The sequence below is a fragment of the Dermacentor albipictus genome, chromosome 3, assembly GCF_038994185.2.
Source record: "Dermacentor albipictus isolate Rhodes 1998 colony chromosome 3, USDA_Dalb.pri_finalv2, whole genome shotgun sequence".
Classification (NCBI taxonomy): Eukaryota; Metazoa; Arthropoda; class Arachnida; order Ixodida; family Ixodidae; genus Dermacentor; species Dermacentor albipictus.
The window spans coordinates 99915649-99938102 of record NC_091823.1 but is presented as its reverse complement, the minus strand read 5'-3'; the positions used below and the strand labels follow the sequence as shown (position 1 = coordinate 99938102).

At 48.0% G+C, this 22454-nt stretch overlaps 1 protein-coding gene across 2 annotated transcripts in view; it reads left to right on the top strand.

Annotated features, from left to right (window-relative positions):
• LOC135901320 (ankyrin repeat and sterile alpha motif domain-containing protein 1B) overlaps nucleotides 1-22454 on the top strand; it is a 122795-nt gene that overhangs the window by 29046 nt on the left and 71295 nt on the right. For both annotated transcript variants that reach the window (XM_065431064.1, XM_065431065.1), the window contains exons 2-3: nucleotides 19533-19824; nucleotides 20972-21293. In XM_065431064.1, the coding sequence (XP_065287136.1) occupies nucleotides 19533-19824; nucleotides 20972-21293 (614 nt within the window). The remainder of the gene's footprint in view (nucleotides 1-19532; nucleotides 19825-20971; nucleotides 21294-22454) is intronic.

Here is a 22454-nt window from a genome sequence, read left to right as displayed (position 1 = left end):
GGGCGCGAAGACCGCGGGCGTTCTATGCTCTAGTTCCGGCCAAATTCAGCGCTCTTAGCTGATACATCTGTTATAGCTTTTCTCGTCAACGAAGTAACGGCTTACATAAAATTGTTCACTGAGAAAAAACAACATTGAATTAGAGTGAGCGTTACTTAGTAAAAAAATTAATTGATCATTACAACACTACCAGAAAATGTAATTGATTACGCGTAATTCGTTACGTACAAGTCTGGAATGAACGGAAGTGCGGATTCTGTTTGCACTACACACACACGCACGCGCACACACACGCACACATACACACACACAGTTTAAATTTGGGAACAATTGTGGGAATTAGGTTAGTTGTGAGAAGTGAACGGTTTGCGGGGCGAATACTTGGGTGCATAATTAAGAGCTAAATGAAGGTCCCTAAATGCTCGTTTTCTACCTGTTTAGTCCATGGCGTTATGAAACGCGTAGAAAGTTCACCCGGTGTCCCTGAGGAACCAAATGGGGCAGTGATATTATATTTAGAGAAGATGGGAATCATGTAGTTACGTTATAGGCGATTTGCACCGAATAAGGGGTTTTGCAAATAATTACTGAATACTCGTCACCATCCCCTTTAGAGGTGTTATTTGAAGCGTGTGCTTTCTTTGTATGTATATAGCGCGTCAGAGTTTCAATTTGCATGGTGCTGGCGCCATTTTAGGTATGACGCTTTGTCTAAGTTTATGCTGTGTAGGTTAATTACTTACAGCCTTTGCAGAAGATTACTTGTACAGGTGTTCGGAAGCGTTGCGCAGACCGTCATGGTCAGATACGTTATACTCAGTGCTTTCTAGTATCCCGGGTTAATTGTATGCAGCACCGCGTTCACATTCTGTAGAAATAGCTAAGGGCATTTTAAGGGCAATGTGTGAGCAAATTTTAATGTTTATGGGTTAATTACGGGCTTTGCGTATAACTACTGAATGCTTGTTTTGGCCCTATTTACGGGTGCTGTACGAAATCCCTAGAAGGCATTCTTGGTGTTCTCGGTGAGCTGAAGGTGGCACTATGTTGTTATTTGATGGAGATAAGAGGAAGGTTATGAGTGATGTACCCGAAAAATTTAAAGTGCGCGGGTTTACAGTCTTTGCAGTAAGTTACTTATGCAAGTACTTTCAGCTTTGTATGTGTGTTTTACGAGTGTCGTAAATGTGTGCGCGCTGTCCTGGAAGAACAATATCAGGTGCCGAGATCAAATGAAAATGAAGGGCGTGTAATGGCTGATGTGCATGCAAAGTTTACAAGGTGTGGGTTAATTAGTGCCCTTGCAGTAAATTTCTTATTCAGGTGTTCGAAAAGGCTTATACAGTCGTTAAACGCAATGCTTGCTGTTGTCCTGGGAGAATTGAATGTGGACTTGAGTTCACGTTTAATGGGAATGGGAGGCGTGCTTTGTGTGGCAAAACATCAGAGGCTGTGAGTTAATTACGGGCTCTGCAGATAATTACTAAGCATACCTTTTCTCCTTTTCTCTTCTGGTGGCCATGACGAATGTGGTGCCTAGATTTTGTTTTGGAGGAAATAAGGGGCAGCTTATGGTTTAGTGCAAGTTGTGTTGGTCAGCCTTTGTAGTAAATTACTTGTGCAAGTGTTTGAAAACCTTGTCCAGCCGTTATTCTCAATGCTTTCTATTTTACATTGGCTATGAAATGGGGTGCTAAATTAAACTTCGAAGGAATCAGAAAATGAAGGGGGGAGGCGCTATGGCATTGCAGTAAATTGTTTATACAAGCGCTCCAGCGTATCATATGGCTGCTTTACAAACGGCATAATATTGTCACGCTCTAACACAAGAATAAGTGACAGTAGGATCAGCCGGAGATGAAAAATGCCAAGCACTGAGCGATGGTTCTCCAGCTGGCGCGGGATCTTCGACTTCGTCGTCTTCTTCGCCGTTTTGCTGGGCACGCAATGCTGAATGTTCGCTGGCTCAAAACACCAGGTGGCATTATTCCCCCTCCCTCTGAAGCATCGACTCGATGCTCAAACACAAGACGTACACGAAAGGTACGCGCATTAGGTAGGACATAAAAAAAGGGGGGAAACGCGCTAGCACACATACGGGCATGCACACGAGGGGAAAAAATGGGTTCTGTCGGCGGGAGCAAAAAAAAAAAAAAAAAGAAAAATCACTTCGCAGTTCTTTGGAGGACGACGCGACGACAGCAAAAAACAAGAGTTTGTTTCACCACTAGACTTAACATCACCGTGCAAAATACGGCTTGAGGCGGACGACATGTACAGTCTCTGCGCGTGGTAAACGGCGCTTGGGCGATGGTAGGTCTCCGTCTGGAATCACTTCATAGTTCACGTCGCTTACACGCCTTAGTACTGTGTATGGTCCAAAGTACTTGCTCAGGAGTTTCTCGCTGAGGCCTCGCCGTCTAATGGGGGTCCAAACCCAAACTTGGTCACCAGGCTCATAGGTAACTTGTCGATGGTGAAGATTGTACCTTATGGCATCTGTACACTGCTGCTGTCTTATGTGGACACGGGCCAGTTGACGTGCTTCCTCGGCACGCTGAACGTACTCCTCGGCGCCAGGAGCTAACTGGTCGAGCTGATCAATGTCTTCATACGGAATCATGGCGTCTAGCATAGTTTGAACATCTCGACCATAAACGAGGTGAAACGGCGTAAATCGTGTAGTTTCCTGTGTGGCAGTGTTGTACGCAAACGTTACGTACGGCAGGATGTCGTCCCACGTTTTGTGCTGCACATCGACGTACATAGATAGCATGTCTGCCAGTGTTTTGTTTAGTCTTTCTGTCAAGCCGTTAGTCTGAGGGTGGTATGCAGTGGTCTTTCGATGAGTCGTGTAACTCAACTTCAAGATGTCGTCCAGAAGCTTCGCCGTAAATGCCGTCCCTCGGTCAGTGATGATGAATGATGGTGCGCCATGCCGAAGCACAATGTGGTGCATAAAGAACTGGGCAACTTCCGATGCTGTCCCGCGTGGTAGTGCCTTCGTCTCAGCGTAACGCGTCAAGTAATCAGTTGCGACAATGATCCACTTATTGCCGGAGGAAGACAAGGGAAATGGTCCAAGAAGGTCCATTCCAACTTGATCAAACGGCGTACGCGGAGGGTCGATGGGTCGTAGAAGGCCTGCAGGCTTGAAGGGTGGTGACTTTCGGCGCTGGCATTCACGGCATCCTTTCACGTAGCGTTTGACGCAAGCAGTCAGGCCTGGCCAGTAGTACATTTGCCGTACCCTGTCCAGAGTCCTTGAGTAACCCAAGTGACCAGATGTCGGCTCGTCGTGGCAGGCTAATAGGATGTCGTCGCGAAGGGCTTGAGGAACTACTAGAAGATGTGGCTTGTCGCCGGCACCTGTGTTTCTTTTGTATAGGATGCCCTCTCGAAGGCAAAATGACGACAACCGTCGCGAAAGTGGGCGAGGAATGGGCGCGATGCCGCCTTCTAAGTGATCAATGATGGGCCTTAACTCAGCGTCCGAGCGTTGTTTAGCGAGTAGGTCCGGTCTGCTGAGGGCTCCCAGGAAGGCGCTGTCGTCTTGCTCGTCAGGATTCTGAGATGCAACAGGTGCTCGTGATAGCGTGTCAGCATCTTCATGTTTCCTACCAGACTTGTATACGATGGTGATGTCAAACTCCTGGAGTCGCAGACTCCAACGTGCCAATCGTCCAGAAGGGTCTCGGAGGTTGGTCAACCAGCACAAAGCGTGATGATCGGTCACCACTTTAAATGGCCGCCCGTAGAGATACGGCCTAAACTTTGTAGTAGCCCAAATAACCGCAAGGCACTCCTTCTCTGTGGTGGAATAATTTGACTCTGCCCGTGACAGAGTGCGGCTCGCGTAGGCGATCACTCGTTCAGTTCCGTCTTGCCGTTGCACCAGGATAGCTCCGAGACCGATATTGCTGGCGTCAGTGCGTACTTCTGTGTCAGCATCCTCATCAAAATGACCGAGCACGGGAGGAGAAGACAATCGACGTTGTAGCTCCGCAAAGGCAGTCTGTTGTTCATCAGTCCAGAGGAATGGTACGTCTTCACGTGTAAGGCGAAATAGCGGCTCTGCAATCTTCGAAAAATTTTCAATGAAGCGCCGATAGTAGGCACACAAGCCCAAAAACCGTCGGACACTTTTCTTGTCGGTTGGAGTGGGGAAAGCAGCTACGGCATCAGTCTTCTCGGGATCGGGCCGAACACCTGCCGCGCTCACGACGTGACCAAGGAACTTCAGTTCCTCGTAACCGAAATGGCATTTCTCTGGCTTGAGTGTAAGGTCAGCCGATCGAATGGCTTCGAGTACATTCCGAAGCCGTCGAAGGTGCTCGTCAAAAGTCTCCGAAAAGATAACGACATCATCGAGATAGACGAGGCAGCTTTTCCATTTGAGGTCGGCGAGAACTGTATCCATCATTCGCTGGAATGTGGCTGGCGCGGAACAGAGGCCGAAAGGGAGTACTCTAAATTCGTAAAGGCCGTCCGGAGTCACAAACGCGGTTTTCTCACGGTCCCGCTCATCTACTTCAATTTGCCAGTAGCCACTTTTCAGATCGATAGAGGAGAAATACTTCGCGCGCCTCAATCTATCCAGAAAATCGTCGACACGAGGCAACGGGTACACGTCTTTCTTTGTGACGTTGTTTAGCTTCCGGTAGTCAACACAAAACCGAAGCGTGCCATCTTTCTTTTTAACGAGAACGACTGGCGATGACCAGGGACTGCATGAAGGCTGTATTACGCCGTCTTGAAGCATTTCCTTCACCTGCGTTTGAATGGCATGTCGTTCGGTCGGGGAAACACGATAAGGAAGTTGCCGTATGGGGGACACGTCGTCATAGGTGATGATACGGTGTTTCGTAATCGACGTTTGACGTATCTTCGACGACCGTGCAAAGCAAGAGTGGAACTGGAGCAACAGCTCACGGAGGTGTTGTTTGTTCTCTTCAGGAAGCGTAGGACTAATGTCGACGTTGCGTATAGATGGTTCAGCATTGTCGATTGCTTCGGAAACAAAACACTCCGTGACGTCAGCGATCGGGTCGGCGTAGGCGATGACAGTACCGGGGAAAAGGTGCCGGTGTTCGTAGCTGAAGTTCGTGACAAGAACCTCACAGTGGCCATCATGGAGATCAATAAGGCTTCTTGCTACGCAAACACCTTGAGAAAGCAGCAGAGAGCGATTGCTTTCTGCGACCGCTTCACCGTGTAAGAGTCTGTCACATGCCACCTGAACCACGACACTTGCACGTGGTGGTATCAGGACAGCGTCGTCGACGACACGAAGAGCTGCTCGAGGGTGGATGGTGTTGGTCGTCGCTGCCGCGCTCTTTGTCGAGAAAGTGACGAGGCGTTGGCGAATGTCGATGATAGCTCCGTGCTCCCGGAGAAAGTCCATGCCGATGATTAGGTCTCGAGAACACTGAGGGAGAATGCTTAAGCTGGCAACAAACGTAGAGCCGCGAATCTGTATTCTTGCCGTGCACATGCCGAGTGGGGTGACGATGTGCCCGCCAGCTGTACGAACTGGCGCTTGATTCCAAGGCGTTGTCACTTTCTTCAGAAGGGTGGCCAGTTTTTCGCTGATTATAGAATAATCCGCTCCAGTGTCCACTAAAGCAGTCAATTCGCGACCGTCGAGGAGTACAGGAATGTCCAAGGAAATTCTTTTTCTGTAATCAGCAGGTACCGTCGTCGTCGATGTATCGTCGGTCCGCGTACGCGTCAGTAGGGGTCCTTGAGCACGTCCAGACTGAGCGGCCGCGCCCCCGAAGGTCGCTGTGGTTAGTTTTCCCGGCGCGGGCTGGGCGACCGACCCCGCACCACACTCGAATACGTACGGCGAGTCGGAGAAAACCGCCGCGGCGAAGGGGAGCGTGACTGGTGTCGAGTTGATGGGGATCCGCACTGTTGGGCAACGTATTGTTCAATTTCAGGAGGACGCTGGCCGAACCTAGGTCGCGGCGAGTTTGCTGAAAATCCGCGTAGTCCGAGCTCGCGATAGGAGCACTGTCGGTAGACGTGCCCAGCTTCGCCACAGTGAAAGCAAAGGGGACGGCGATCAGGTGCCCGCCACACGTCTGATTTCCTTGGGGCCTGTCGGTGGTCCTGGTAATACGAGGCCGCTTGGACGGGCTGTAGCATGGCCGGGCACGCGGTGCGAAGCGGGGAGGGAGGTGGGGCAGGTTGCCTCAAAGCTTGCGCATACGACATGCGGGAGCTGTCAGTGCTTAGTGGTCGAGCTTCGGTGTTGAAGGGTGGTTCTCTTAGCGCTTGCTGGATTTCTTCACGGAGAACGCTGGACAAGGAGTTGAGCGTCGGCTGTGAGGGTACCGACAGCTTCTGGAGTTCTTCGCGGATGACGGAACGAATGAGCTCTCGAAAGAAATCGACGTGGCCCCCGAGAGCTCCGAAGAAGTCCGTAGGTGAGGCAGCGTTCACTTGGCGTTCGTAGGATGGTGCCCGCTGCCGAAGCGTCTGTTCAATGGTGACGGCCTCGGAAAGAAATTCTGACACTGTTTTGGGAGGACTGCGCACGAGACCGCCGAACAGCTGCTCTTTCACTCCGCGCATCAGGTACCGCACCTTCTTTTCTTCCGACATGCTGGGGTCGGCTCGGCGAAAGAGACGCGTCATGTCCTCGACATACATTGCGACACCTTCGTTCGGCATTTGTATACGGGACTGAAGATCACGCTCAGCTCGCTCCCGGCGATCAGGGCTCGCGTACGTCTCAAGAATCCGGCGTTTGAATTCTGCCCATGAATTTAGGGCATCTGCACGGTTCTCGTACCAAACACGTGCACCATCGTTAAGGCTGAAATATACGTTTTTCAGTTTCTCTGCGTCATCCCACTTGTTGAACGCGGCAACACGTTCATAGTGGACCAGCCAGTCTTCAACATCCTCATGTATGGCGCCGTGGAAGGGATTTGGCGTTCGCGGATTCAGCAGCGTACAATGAATCGGCGTTGGGCCTTCCATACCTGTTGGCGTGGTCGGAGCTGCCATTTTCTCTGGGAGGAGTCCAAACTCAGGGGCTTGTCCACGGATCCTTCTGCTGGCGCGGTGTACAGGCGTAACCACCGGTACAGGGCTGGAGCTCCTACTGCTCGGAGGGGTGTGGTGCATAGATTAAATTACCCCGCACCTCCACCAGTTTGTCACGCTCTAACACAAGAATAAGTGACAGTAGGATCAGCCGGAGATGAAAAATGCCAAGCACTGAGCGATGGTTCTCCAGCTGGCGCGGGATCTTCGACTTCGTCGTCTTCTTCGCCGTTTTGCTGGGCACGCAATGCTGAATGTTCGCTGGCTCAAAACACCAGGTGGCAATATGTTTGCCCGTTGTGTCGGGATAATGATGAGTGCACTGACTTCGTACTCGATGGCAATGGAAGGGATGTTACGTCTGACGTGCACGCAACACTCTGTGCGTTAATTACGCCCTTCGCAGTAAATTAATTATTGCACTCGAAACCACCAAACATGTGTTATACGCATCCGGCGCCTGGTACGCATTCATGCATGTATGCATACATACGTACATGCATGCATACATACATACGTACACATACGTTTACATACATACATACATACATACATACATACATACATACATACATACATACATACATACATACATACATACACACACACACACACACACACACATACATACTTTTATTTATTTCAATACCCTAAAGGCCCAATGCGGGCATTACATAGGGGGGGATTCATCAAAGAAAACTTATAAATATACAACACAGGTTATAAATGGCTGAATACAGAAATAAACGAGTTAAAAGCCAGGTACAAGTTATTAAGAAATAAACAATGGCTAGGAACAGGAACTGGAAAATTGCACATGTAGCAAATTCCAAAAAAAAGAAAAAGAACAAAAAGCACCTTCAGAAGTTCCAAAACATGGCATCTAACATTACACGCAACAATACGGCCGGCACGCACAAAAAAAAAGAAAAAAAAAAGAAAGGAAAAAAAATTACCGACGATTACGTTACTTCCTAATGCGAAATTTGAGCGCAGCAAATAAGCTGTTTCACCTGCTGGTTGCTCTCGACGGCGGCGATGAGCCTCCGCTTCGGCGGCGCGAACTGCAGGGTCTTCTCGGCGGCGGCGATGAGCTTCTGCTTCAGCCTCTGCTGGTTGCTCTCGACGGCGGCGATGAGCCTCCGCTTCGGCGGCGCGAACGGCAGGGTCTTCTCGGCGGCGGCGCTTAGCCTCTGCTTCGGCGACGCGTACTCCTGGATCATCTCGACGGCGGCGACGGTAAGCTTCTGCTTCGGCGGCACGCACCTCTGGATTCTGACGGCGACGGCGCTGGGCCTCTGCTCTGGCAGCTCGTTTAGCAGCAGCAGCAGCAGCAGCAGACGGAGGACTTCCATCGGTCGTCTCGCTCATGGCTCAGAAAGAACTGGCAGATAATTTCGCAGTGGCGAACGGCAGCGGCAATTTCGGCTCGGGCGGTGCACATATACAGATCCGCCGCCACCGATCTGGCTCTCTGATTGCCACCGCACAGGGCGAACGGCAGCGGCAGTTTCGGCTCGGGCGGTGCACATATACAGATCCGCCGCCACCGATCTGGCTCTCTGATTGCCACCGCACAGGGGTTGCATTGGAGGAGGAGCGAAGAAAGGAATTAAGTTCGAGCCGGCGCTTTGACAACCGGAGACTCGCAGGAAGAGGGGGGAGGGGGGCGGCGTGTACACCCAGCGGCAAACGATGGGGTCAGAAGCGCGCGCAGCAAGCAGACAACACGATAAAGGGAGGAGGGAAGAGATAGCAGCGACTGACTGATGCCGCTGACGCCGATAGTGAGTCAACCCCAGCTGCGGAGTTGGTTTCAGGGACAACGCCGCCGATGCCGACACAAACAATATGATACCCTCGCTTCCGCAGCGCTAAGAACCAGGTCTAGCCGTGGGAAGGTGGTCACGTATTCGTCGACGTGCCGGGGCCTACGTGAAATAACCGGCGCGTCGGCAACTGAAGAGCACCCTATCCGCCACACAAGAACAGGGGGGGGGGGGGGACCCTTTCCTCCTCTTTCTGCATGGCGGCGACGGTGTTCTATGCAGTCACGTTATCTTGACTCTCTAGCGGCGTCAGCGGCATCCAGCGGTATCAGTCGGTCGCTGCTAGCGCTGGGGGGATGAAAGGGGGGCGGAGCTGGTTACGAGGCCGACGACAACGGCGACGACGACGCGAAACCCAGGAACGGACGCCAAAGAGCTGCGCTCTAAAAAAACAACGACGCACATCATTTTACGTTGGAATCTTCCAAGTATGACCAAAGAGCTATCTGAAATGATGATGTTTCAGCGATAGCCGCAATGCTAGAAGGAAGCGAATTCCACTCTTCGATAGCCAGGACCAAAGGTGAGTATTTGAATCGTTCTGTTCGAGTGAAAATGGGTTTAATCCCATACATACACATACATACATGCATACATACACATACATACATACATACATACATACATACATACATACATACATACATACATACATACATACATACATACATACATACATACATACATACATACATACATACATACATACATACATACATACATACATACATACATACATACATACATACTATGATTGACAGAGGTCGCAGAACTTGCCCGTGATTCATGACCGCCAGCGAAGCCACCGCGGCGCATGAACACTGGACATGAATCACAGACGACCCGATGTGCATCACCACGAGCATTGCAGCTTCTGAAACATATACTGTGCTTGCGTCCATGTTTCATCCGGTTACGAACGGCGTATATGGTTCCTTTGCGATAGCGGCAGAAACTGGCATCACCAGCTGCCACTTCCCACGTCTGTTCTTATGGCCGCCGCATGTGAAAATATTTTGCTTTGGGTCGTTTCTGACATAGTAGCCGTACGACTTTCGATATCTTCTGTAACAGGGAGCGATTTCCCACCCGGTGACAGCTCAGCGTTCTATATGCCTCCCTCGACATGTGACTCTTCAAGTGTGTTTGTGTTGGTTTGTGCAGCCCGCTTTCAACCTCCATCGTCTCTCTAAAGAACGCGGCGAGCGATTTCACAGTGCTCAGACGGACAGGCGTTCGACGGGCTGTAAAGCCGCGTTGGCGATTTTCGAAGATTATTCTTCGCAGTGTTGCAGTGCCGACCGTATCATGACGGAACTTTCACTACGGAGCGCGATTTTCATGCGGCCACAGTCAAGCGTGAACAATAGGAATGTGCCTCGTGTATGTGCGACTTTGTTAGTAACTATTGTTACAGTATTTTGACACTGTTCCACTGAAATGAACTGCTTGCCCATCTCTGCCATCACCATTCTGAACGCTTCCGCATTTAAATTTAAAGGCTCAAGCATTCCTTGTTGCAATAGATGAACGCATACGCATGACAGCTGCAAAGCCAGGAAATGAAGACGCCAATTCTTTTATGACGTTACTGAAGCGAAATATGTTTAAGAACACCAAGGTGGTGGGTGGTCCGACAACGGGCCAGTTTTCCGCAGTAAAAAGCTTCAAGACTGGGCCCGTGGAAGAGGAATTGCCCTTAGATTTGCCACACCCTACTATCCATAAAGAAAACGGCCTGACTGAGAGGTCCTTTCGGGACTTGGAAACATTCATCGCAATTTACCACGATTTCCATGGTGAATGGAAGTGTGCCTTGGAGGCGGCAGTCAGGCACCATAACCATTCTCATACTATGGGATTAGGATGCACGCATAACTTTGCTGCATCGGGCGAAACAACTTGGCTACCGGCAGACTACGACCTTGGAATCGTTGCAAAAGTAGATCTACAGGAAAAGCGCAAGATGTAAGAGTAGCTTATATGCTTTAGATCAACTATGAGTAGACACTACTATCTGCGACATATATAGCTCCAAGATGCCTGTAATAGAGCCTGGAGATACTGTTTTAGTCTGAAGAAGTTTAGATGGACCGAAGTCAAGATGTAAATAAATAAATAAATAAATAAATAAATAAATAAATAAATAAATAAATAAATAAATAATGTCTCAAGTCGGTTTTTTTTTCTCGTTTTTTTTAACGTCTCGATATCTGCAAAGTTCTCGAGTACCCTCTGACGGGATTCCCCCGTCACCCGAGGGAAACGTCAAGCCGTACATTATGTGATGTGAAAGTATCCCCGAAGGCGCCGGGCCGAGAATACGATCCTTGACTGAGTCGTATACGTATCGTCGTTGTCTTTGTGATCACTATCGTCATCATCATCACCATAATCTTTCCTGCTCACTGCAGGGTGAAGGCAGCTCCCAGCGATTTCCATTCTGGGCTGCCTTGTGTCAGCTAGCTGTGTCCTTTGCCAGCAAATTTCTATAATCTCTTCATATCTCCTAATAAAGGCATCTGCTATTATTGACTGCGTTCCCTTTCTTTTCCACACATTATGCAGCGTTACTCTAATGAACCACACCTAAATATTTAAAAAAAGAATCTGTGGTATTAGGTGTCGCAACCACAATTTGATAATGAGGCACGCCGTTGTGGGTGTCGTTTAAATAGACGGAACTCACTTAGGCTCACTTGTAAAATTTTGTTTTCCTTTGGGATCGCTCGGACTCAGACTCAACGAAATTCCACTCTCACTCGGACTCAAACTTGTGGTTCAGCCTACATGAGTGAGTCGACTCATTAGTGCGATTGCCGACCTGTGGGGCTATAGGGTGCGTTCAGATAAGTTCTGCCGGGCATGTCCGGTGACCATTTTTAATCTTGACCAAACGTACAGTCGACCAAAAAAGTTTACGGACCAAGAGACCTGACAAAAAGCGGAATATCTCCGCAGCCTCCAAATGCAGCCTGTTATTCCCGTTTCCAGCCTTTACTGGTATATGCGAACAACATTGTGATGTACGGTTTTACTGGCTACTTTTAAGGGCTGCTCGTATATTTAGCATTTTCTGAGACCCCGTGGTCCGTAAACTTTTTTGGTCGACTGTACATTTTGCTTCACGAGTGCCAAAGAAAACGAAAGAAATCTTAGTTTTGCGAGCAGAAAAAAAAGGAATCTGTCCCCCCCCCCCTCAAAAAAAAAAATAGAAAGAAAGAAGACTGAAAGCGCCCTGCCACTCCGTGTTCTGCAAATTTTGACGAATCCGCATTTTGGTTAGTCTCAAAGGAAAAGTGTTATGCGTGCGGCTTTAGAAATATTAAGTGATATAGCAGGGGTGAATAATGCTCATCGATTGCAACTATTACGGAGTATCACTTCAAGATGGGGAGAAAAGAACTCGCGAAAAGGGAACACTGCTGTATATTGACCAATGTCCTGGTTTTACAGCGAGGCTGCTTATGGCTCGGCTTCCGTGTATTTTTTCTTGTCCGTAAACAAATGTGTGTGAGCAAAAGCTATCATCATCAGCAGTAGCTCGTGCCACTGCTCGCGCGTTCGTCGTCGTCGTCTTCTTCCACAGCTGGCTTCGTCGCCGCTCACAATGCCAGCGTTCCCGTGCTGCCCCGCTCTCTCTGCGAAGGTGCTGACGGCACTGGCCCACTGCCAGTTGGTGCGACGATTTCGATCTCAAATTCTTTGCCTCAGTATATCGCGAAATGAAAACACGAATGTAAATAAGGAATGTATAAGACGAATCAACGCGTACTTATAAGTATAAAAATAAATGTGTGTACGTAGCTTTCGTCACGATGACCACCGATCAAGACCGTAAATGTGATCGAACCTTTGTGCGAAATTCTGTCACCTCTTTTTCGTGTGCTACGCAGCTTGGCTGGTCATCCACCTTCACAAAGTGGAATGGCTCAGTTTTTTTTTTTTTTTTGGTTCGTATATCTGTGAAGAGCAAGGTTTTGAAATTTAGTCAGCCCGTTGCACAACAAGGTGCAATGTTCCCTTTTGCGATTTTTATTTATTTATTTATTTATTTATTTATTTATTTATTTATTTATTTATTTATTTATTCCAAACACTTCCACCGCCCGAAAGCATTATCGCAGGGGGGGGGGGGGGTCGCGGACACATAACTAAGCAAAAGTGAGTAAAAAGAAACTACAAGGCATGACGCGCACAACATGGTGCAATGTTCCCTTTTGCGATTTTTATTTATTTATTTATTTATTTATTTATTTATTTATTTATTTATTTATTTATTTATTCCAAACACTTCCACCGCCCGAAAGCATTATCGCAGGGGGGGGGGGTCGCGGACACATAACTAAGCAAAAGTGAGTAAAAAGAAACTACAAGGCATGACGCGCACAACATGGTGCAATGTTCCCTTTTGCGATTTTTATTTATTTATTTATTTATTTATTTATTTATTTATTTATTTATTTATTTATTTATTCCAAACACTTCCACCGCCCGAAAGCATTATCGCAGGGGGGGGGGGTCGCGGACACATAACTAAGCAAAAGTGAGTAAAAAGAAACTACAAGGCATGACGCGCACAACATGGTGCAATGTTCCCTTTTGCGATTTTTATTTATTTATTTATTTATTTATTTATTTATTTATTTATTTATTTATTTATTTATTCCAAGTACCTCCAGCGCCCGAAGACGTTATTGCACGGGAGGGGGGGATACATAACTAAGCAAAAGGTGAGTAAAAAGAAACTACAAGGCATGACAAGCAAGTACTAAATGAAGACAGCTGCGCTCGTTCATATATCTGATAACAAAGCCCGAAACATTGGTTCAGGTCGGCACTCGACAATTTATTTGGGCAACCGGTTCTATTCACGAAACTTAAGTGGAAAAAAATGTGCTTTGGTACGTGTTAGTTTTGCATTTATTTCTTTTATTTTCCATCCGTGATCAAGTCTATTCGACCAGTAATGCGGTGGAAGCAAATAAGTACCTTTGTCTATTTTTATTTTACCGTGATAAATTTTACACATTTCTAACTGAAAGTTCCTTTGGCGAGTACATAAAAGCTCCCATCCCAACGTTCGTTTAATGTTAGTAACACTACTACGGAGGTTATACTCTCTTGATACAAATCGAGCGGCACAGTTTTGTACACGTTCAAGCATGTCGGTTAAATATAAAGTTCGTGGGCTCCAAACAGCACGAGCGTATACTCCAATATAAGCTGAACATAAGTTAAATATAAGAGCTCCTTAACTTTTAGCGGAGCCACTTTAAAGTTTAGTCTTAAGAAATTTAGCATTCCACAAGCCTTGGATGAAATATGTTCAATGTGCTTATACCTTGTGAGGTTGGAGGAAAAATAAACGCCAAGGTATTTGTAATCAGATACTCCTGATAGTTGGACAGAATATAATCCATATTCGGTCATGAAAGGATGATGCCTGCGTGTGAAGTAGATAATCTGGCACTTCGTTGGATTTAAGTACATTTCCACTCCAAACACCATTGTTGGATATGGTACAAGTTGCTCTGCAAATGAAATGAATCTGAATAATTGTTTACATCACGGTAGACAACACATTAATCTGCATATAAACGTATTTTACAAGTCACATCTTGCACAATGTCGTTAATATACACTAGAAACAGCAGGGGCCCTAGAACGGACCTCTGCGGCACTGCCGAAGATACAGCAACATAATCGGACTGGGACCCGTTAATCACATACGTTGCTAACGTCCCTACAGATAACATTGAAGCCAGTTTATAAGTAGGCATGTTAAGTAACGACAGTTTATATAGTAGCAAGTCGTGAAGTAACAAATTAAACGCTTTTTTGAAATGTAAGTCAATCCGTTTGTAACCCAAGGTGAACTGATAAAAAAATATCATGGCTAAATTCTATGACCTGCGTCGTACACGAGTAACCTGATCTAAAACCATGCTGAGCATGAGTGAAGAATTGACGCTGTTCCAAATGTTTCATCATTCATCATCATTCATCAGCGTACGGAAAAAACAAAACAAGAAAGATGGACCCTGGCCAATACAGGGCAGTGTTCCGTTATCGCTATTTTTTTCTCCCCGTCTAGCGATGATACTGTGTAATAATTATTTATAATCGATGAGCAATATTGACCCGTACTGTATCACTAAATATTTTTTGAGCCGTAGGCATAACACTTTTTGCTTGAGACTAGCCAAAATGAGGATTCGGCAAAATGTTTTTCTTGAAGGCAGATTTTTTTTCCTCGCAGAACTCATATTTATTTCGTATTTTTTTGGCACTCAAGCAACACAATATATATTTTTTATCAAGATTAAAAATGGTCACAGGACATACCCGGCCGAACTTATCTGAACACACTCTATAGATTGATGTCGACCAACTAGGATTTTTTAACGTGAACCCAATTCACGTTACTTGGGCATGTTTGCATTCCAGCCCCATCGGATGCTGCCGGGATTGAATACCCGGCCTTGAGCTTAGCAGCGCAACGCCTCACCGACCTACCACGTCGGGCAACGGCCACTGGTTATCCGCTCTTTAATCTCTGCTAAAAAAAAATCTGCAGTTTCTCCCGAAAGATGAAGCATCGGTTGCGATAGCAAATTAGTGGACAGCTACATGAAATGAAATAAGGATATTAGTGTTATCGGCCGTGTGAACATCTAAAGATAGGCACGCTAATTAAATTAACAAGCATTGCGTCACGCGCGCACAAACGAACATAAAGACATCTCACTCGATGACCGCGGGAACTCGCTGTCAAACATTTGCACGACGCTTAAGCTTTGCCTTTAAGAGCGGAACGCGATAGCATTCAAAGATCCCTGACCGCTTCTCACGCTTCCTGGCGACTGCAGCGTATGTAACCGTAATGTTTACCGTAAATGCTGGCGGCGAACGCAGTGCACGAAGGCGAGCTTTCCGGTAGAAACGTGGCCTCATGCGTGGGCCTATCTTCTATTATTGTTTTGCACTTTTAACATTTCAGTCTGAGAAGATTTAACATAAAAGGCATGCGCTGCTGGCGTTTTATTTCATGGCATTTGTTTGTGGCTGTCATTCTCAAAGCATGCACAAAGGCGGGCTCTCTGGTAGAAACGCGGCCTCTTGCGTGGGCCGCGATGGATGGATGGATGGATGGAAGGTAGGAGCGTCCCCTTTGAAACGGGGTGATGGCAGTTGCCACCATGCTCACCTTTTTATTTTGCCTTTTATTTTTGTTTACCCGTGTTGTGTGTTATTGAAATTCGCAATGTTCTTTAATTACGTCTTCCTACCCTTTCAACCTTATGTCACCTCTCTGCTTTTGAGCCACCAATCCTCCAATCGCCTTTTGCTAATTTCCACCGCATATTTATTAACATGACTATTGTTATCGTTGAACCCTAGGGCCTCAGGAAGCGTGAATGTGGCCGCATCGACATCGGGATTGATACCATCACATATCAGTATGAGGTGTTCCATTGTTTCTACATATTTACTACACACAGTACATGTGTCTTTGTTAAATATCTTTTTATAGCTCCGCGTTCTAAGACATCCTTACCTAGCTTCAAAGAGTAGGGCACTGCCTCTTGAGTTATCATAAAACGCTTCCTTCCTGATCTGCTGTTTCCAGTATCGATATAGTTCCACACTATGCTTCTTTTCAATTTAATTTATCCAATTTTTACCTTCCGCGTTTTTAACCTGTCGTTGATGATGGTGAAGCGATGGAGGAGAGCGCCATCTGGAGGTGTTGCAAGGAACCGGGCGCGCCGCTCCGTGGCCTCCAAGATACTCGCGTGCTGGCGCGCGCAAATGGCGGACGCCGTGGCCGCTCTATGGATGGTAGAAACGCTGGAAAAGGGGTTTGTTTGAGCTTTCACGTAACATAATTATGTTTTCTCGTGTATCCAAATTACAATCCGACGCTATCATGTCTGTAGGCTGTGTGTTAGTCGTACTCTACGATTTTTTTACGTATTTTAGCTTGAGAAATTCAGTTAGTTCAGTAACACTCTTGCGCCGCATGGAGGGTCTGGGTATGGGTGGTTCGAAAATATTTTTCCGAAATGACGTCCGGCGCTGGACGCTGACGCCGGACGCTGACGCCGGATTTTTTGCTACACGGGTCCATTCACGCTATTGCGTTAAAACGCTGGAGTGAGGAAGCGCGATAGCATCAGCGTACGAATTGACCTTCGCGCTGCGTCTCGCACCAATGCGAATTAAGCCGCGGAAAGACATCGCGCGACGGACTTAGTCCCCGGTGTAGATGGCTTTCGAGATACAGCTGCCCGGGCGCGTGTTCGCGGTCGTCCGGGCCTCCCGGTGTATAACTGCCCCCCTCCCTACCCTCCCCGCGGATCTTTCGCGCGACGGAAGACGTCGCGCTTCCTCCCCGCTTCCCTCCCTTGAGGGCGTGAGATTGAGCCGCGGTCGCCGGCTCATCCTCGCACGTTTTCACTCACACATACGACGCGCGGCCACGATTTTATCGCCCTTGGACTTTATACGGAACCTCACGCCTACGGCGACGGCTAAGCCGACGCCAGATAGGCGTGTAGAGTGTCCATATAATTGCTATCGTAATAAAATAAAATTTAGGGGACGCTTAACAGGAAGCTTTAGCTCGGGTGCTCCTATCTAAATACTACATGTAAAAGGAGAATTTGTTTTTCTCGGCAACCACTGCACCAGATTTGACGAGGTTTGTTGCTTAAAGAAAAACTTAAAATCTAGTGACTTGCTTTTGATTTTTTTATCTAGGTTCTCAATGTTCTATTAAAATTGGACAAAAATCGCAAATTTCCAGAAAACGGAATAAAGTTTACAGCTCTGTAACTCAACAATGAAAAATGATATCACAATTATGTTAATTGCATCTAATAGTACATCTAAAGCGGACAAAATTGATATGTTACGCATGAATCTCCAGAAATTTAGTAATATGGAAATACAGCCTTCGCAGAACCTTTGTGCGCAATTTAACTAATTCACATAAGATATAAATAGACATATCGAATTGGTCCGCTTTGAACGATCTAACGGATGCCGTTTGCAGAACTGCTATATCTTTTCTTGATGCAGAGCTATTAATGTGTAAACTTCGTGCTTCTATCTTTCTCGAACTTTCACGAATTTTTGAAAATTCTTGTAACAATATTCAGGCCCTCAATCGAAATTACGTTTCCAATGGTCACTAGCATTTACCCTTCTCTCTCAAATGCAACAAATTACATTAAAAACGATCCAGGGCCTCAGAAAAGTCTGAGAAAATGTCTCAGAAAAGCGTTTCTACGTTTCACATGTATTTGAATAGGCCGCGTCAGAGTTGGGCCCGAGCTAAAGCTTCCTCTTATGCAAAAGGATAGACAGTTGGGCGAGTTGGTACGGTAACATGATCTTGGCTAGTAGCGCGAAGTGAACACGGACACAGAAAGGAGCTCGTCCTGTCTGCTCCTTTCTGTGCCCGTGTTCACTTCGCGCTACTAGCCAAGATCTTCCTCTTATGCTTCGCCTTCAAAAGTGAAACGCGATAGCACCCAAAAATCCCTGACTGCTTCTCACGCTTCCCAGTAACTGCAGCGTATATATATATATATGTAATGTTCACTGGGAAACGCTGGCGGCGAACGCTATGCGCCGAGGCGGGCTTTGTGGTAGAAACGCGGCCCCTTGCGTGTGCGGATACGGAGACGCACAGCCGCGCCAAAAAATCACATAATTTTCAGGTTTCTTTTTTGTTTCGCACTTATTAATATTTCAGTCTGAGAAGATTTAACGTAACAGGCATGCGCTGCCGGTGTTTTGTTTCGTGAAATTAGTGTGTTGGCTGTCATTCTAAAAATTCCGGGGTATAACTTTGTCAAGACAAGGTATCAGCAACTTTAGTGACAGAATGGTGTGGCATTATAACCCGCATATGCCGCATGCCGTATAGCAAGGCGTGGTATATACATATGTATCTAAATATGCACGGGAATTTTAACCCTCTGGGACGACAGACGCAGACACCGGATTTTCTGAGACGCGGGGCCCTTAAAGATATCGCGTTACTATCGCCTACATCCGTTTGCTGTCGCCACACTATCCTTATCACGTGTCTTAACGTCGCACGTACCATTCTCCGTTCCGTCGCTCGTTACGTGTTCCTTGGCTTTTTTGTGAGGTACTTTGCTCTTCTTGCTGTCGGTGTAAAATGAATGCTATAACGCAATGGCGTACCCACTTTTTTTATTCTATACGTAACATGAGTTGCAGAATACTCTTTTTTGATGTTGTTATTACGTTTGTATAATGCAAGGGCGATTCTGTTATATCCTATTATCCAATAATGTACTGTCTTTTTTTCGCGCTTATCTCGTGCTGTTTGCGGTATAACACTTAGCATCGTACTAAAGCACTGTTGTATAATATCGCAAAGTTATGTAACGTAGCAATGGTGTGGTAATTTTCTGCACTCTACTCTCAAATTATCTGATTGTTAAGTTGTCAGTTAAATGACGTCTCGAAGCTATTCAGGTGAAACACTTCCACTTTTCTTTTCTCTCCTTAGCGCTCGCAAGCTTCCCCAATGTCTTGCCGGCGGAATGAAGTTTGATTTTAATTTGTCTTCGCTCCCTTCCTTCCGTCGCGCACATTGCACAGCCTGCGGCGCGGGCCCGGGACCAACGCGCACGACCCGAGCGGCTACACGTCGCTGCACCACTCGGCGCTCAACGGGCACCGCGAGATCGTCGCCCTGCTGCTGGACCACGAGGCGTCGGCGAACGCGGTGGACGGCCGGGGCTGCACGCCCCTGCACCTGGCCGCCTGGACGGGCAACACGGACGTGGTGCGGCTGCTGCTCGAGAGGGGCCCCTCGCTGGCCGACGCCAACCACGTCAACCAGGAGCGCGAGACGGCGCTGCACTTCGCCGCCCAGTACGGCCACGCGCAGGTATACGCACGCCGCACCGTTCTTTTCAAAGGGGCGCGCTTTGGCGCAGTCCCAGATGGCGCGTTTCCGCGCCACCCTACCCCGCGATAACCGTGGCCTCCGAGATCGCAACGGCATCTCGGAGGCCACGCCGTAACCGTGAAGTCTACCATACGAAAGCGATCGCAGTGCCAGAGTTTTGTCTATAGCGCGGCGATCGCTGACTGCTATGCGAATTATGTGTAGTGTTTATCCCATCGTGTCCATCATGCAGTCTACGTATGTCTATTCATCGTGCTTGCGGCTTCAGACGTTCTTGTGGCGTTATTCTTTATTGACCTTTTGTCTGCGTTGATTGGCCTAAATTGTTAAGCCCCCACGTTGTTCTGAAGGCAAAGGGAAAATAAATTTCTGCGGACATGCGTACTAAGTGCGAATTGTTGCGTGCACTTGCAGCGCAGTATGCGTGTTGTTGGAGGCGATCAATATGCGAAGACAGGGATTGGTTCGAAGCCAGAAGGACGAAGTCCAGGCAAATTCATGTACCGTGCTTATCGTTCCCGCGCTGGCTGAAACGGCGTGGGCGCAGCTCCCGTAAAACATTAGCGTCACATTTCCCGTTAGTAATTATTGTAGTAAACTCCATGATTGTGTAACCCCCTCTCTCTTCCCGAGGAAGTGAGGTTCTTTCATTTATGATGCCGTGAGAATGGCCCATGGGCCGTACGCGTGTCAAGCGCCTCTTCTTTTGCACGTGTCAAAGCCGTAAAACACGTAAGAATTAAACACTGGTTGCGACGCCGCCTTCTAATTCTGGCACCAGCTCGCCATTGACGTCACATAACATGACGGCGTCTGGTACCGGCCTAGTTAATTTTGTCTAAGATGGGCTGCAGTTCATTCTAAAGGAACGAAACACTGAAGTTCGTTAGTTTCGAAAACATTTACTCTGCCTCAAGAGCTCCACCACGAAAAATATTCCTCGAAATCCGTGACCTCGCAGTGACGCACCGGCGCTGGTTGTCTCGCTCGGAATTCAAATAATGGAAGGCTCGGCCTCCATTTTATCTTTTAGTAAGTAACGTCTAATCTCGAAATCAACGAAAATGAGGGCACCCCATTCGAACGCTCGCGCGACCTGACAAGCTCTCGCCCCCCGGTGTCCCAGGTGGTGGCCCTGCTGCTGGCGCACGGTGCCGAGCCCGGGCTCCGCAACGTGCGCGGCGAGAGCCCCCTGGACCTGGCCGCCCAGTACGGCCGGCTGGACAGCGTGGCACTGCTGGTGAGCGCGCAGGCGCACTCGCTGCAGCGGCTCGCCGCGGCGCACCACTCGCCGCTCCACCTGGCGGCGCGGAACGGCCACCGGCAGGTGGTGCGCCTCCTGCTCGACCGGGGCTTCCCCGTCAACTGCCGGACGGACAACGGCACCGCCCTGCACGAGGCCGCCACCTTCGGGAAGCTGGACGTCGTCCGGCTATTGCTCGACTACGGTGCGTTGACCGCTTTTTGAACGCGACTGTGTAAGAGCTGTTTTTTTTTTTTTTTTGTCGGGAAGCACTTTGTGGACGTCGTTCTTTAACGTGCACCCAATGCACGGTGCACGAGCATTTTTTTGCATTCCGCCTCTCCATCGAGATGCGGCTGCCGGGGCAGGGATCGAACTAGCGACCTCGATTGCAGCAGCGCAACGTGATAGCCACTAGGCTACCGCGGCGCATTTTGCCAATTCAGTGGTGGCCTGTGCGAACACAATTTGTTTTACGTGACGTGGAAAACGTAGCCGTGACTGTCGTGTTGGAACCACGTGCGAGAACGTGCGCCTCAGCATATGTTGGTCCCTTCTATATGTGTGCAGCTATAGCACATCGGATTCGTTTTCACCACGACTGTTGCGGCCAATAGTTGGGGAAGGGCAAACGTGCTGTGCGGAGAAGCGCATTTGCTAAATAAGAAAGGGGTCTAGTGTGTGTCGTCATAGGGGGTATGCACTGATGCCACAGAGGCCGCAATATTGTTGTACAGTGGGCGCCGTGAAGGGCTACGCGTTAATCACCACTCGCGCCAGCAGCACAGTGGAAGCGGTCAGTAGGGCAATATGGCGCATTTCACGTTGCGTGATTGCTCTGTATAACGAATTCGGTGCTAGTTACGGACACGAAAGCGGTGTTTCCCCAGCAGCGTGGGTGCCACAAGGTGAAGGAGCGTAGTAGTGGCCGCTCCGTTGTTCTTCATTTGACAAAGCACGATCGAAGCGAGGTCGATGCTCATTGCCAGCGGGGAAGCAACAACTGTTGGGAGTCACGAGACGTAATGATACGAATTTATAGCGTACGCCGCACGAGCTGTGATCTCGTTACTGCGATTTCGCTTATTGCATTCTTTTCCTTTTTATTTCTGTCTCTTCTTCATTTTCTTTCCTGCAGATTTTGCGAATCAGCCACGAATCTGTCCACTTCCTGTATTTAAGCGTGCGCGTACGTTCATTTCAATAAACGCATTGGAGCTTGCAGTAGCGCATGTTCGCCTCATTCTAGTTTCGCTCTTTCGCTCCACAAAGTGTCATGTTTGCGGAATAACGGAGCGGCCACGCATTGACAATTACAAATCTGCATACCAAAAGCCCATCTATTTGTAAAAGCAAAAACCGGAAA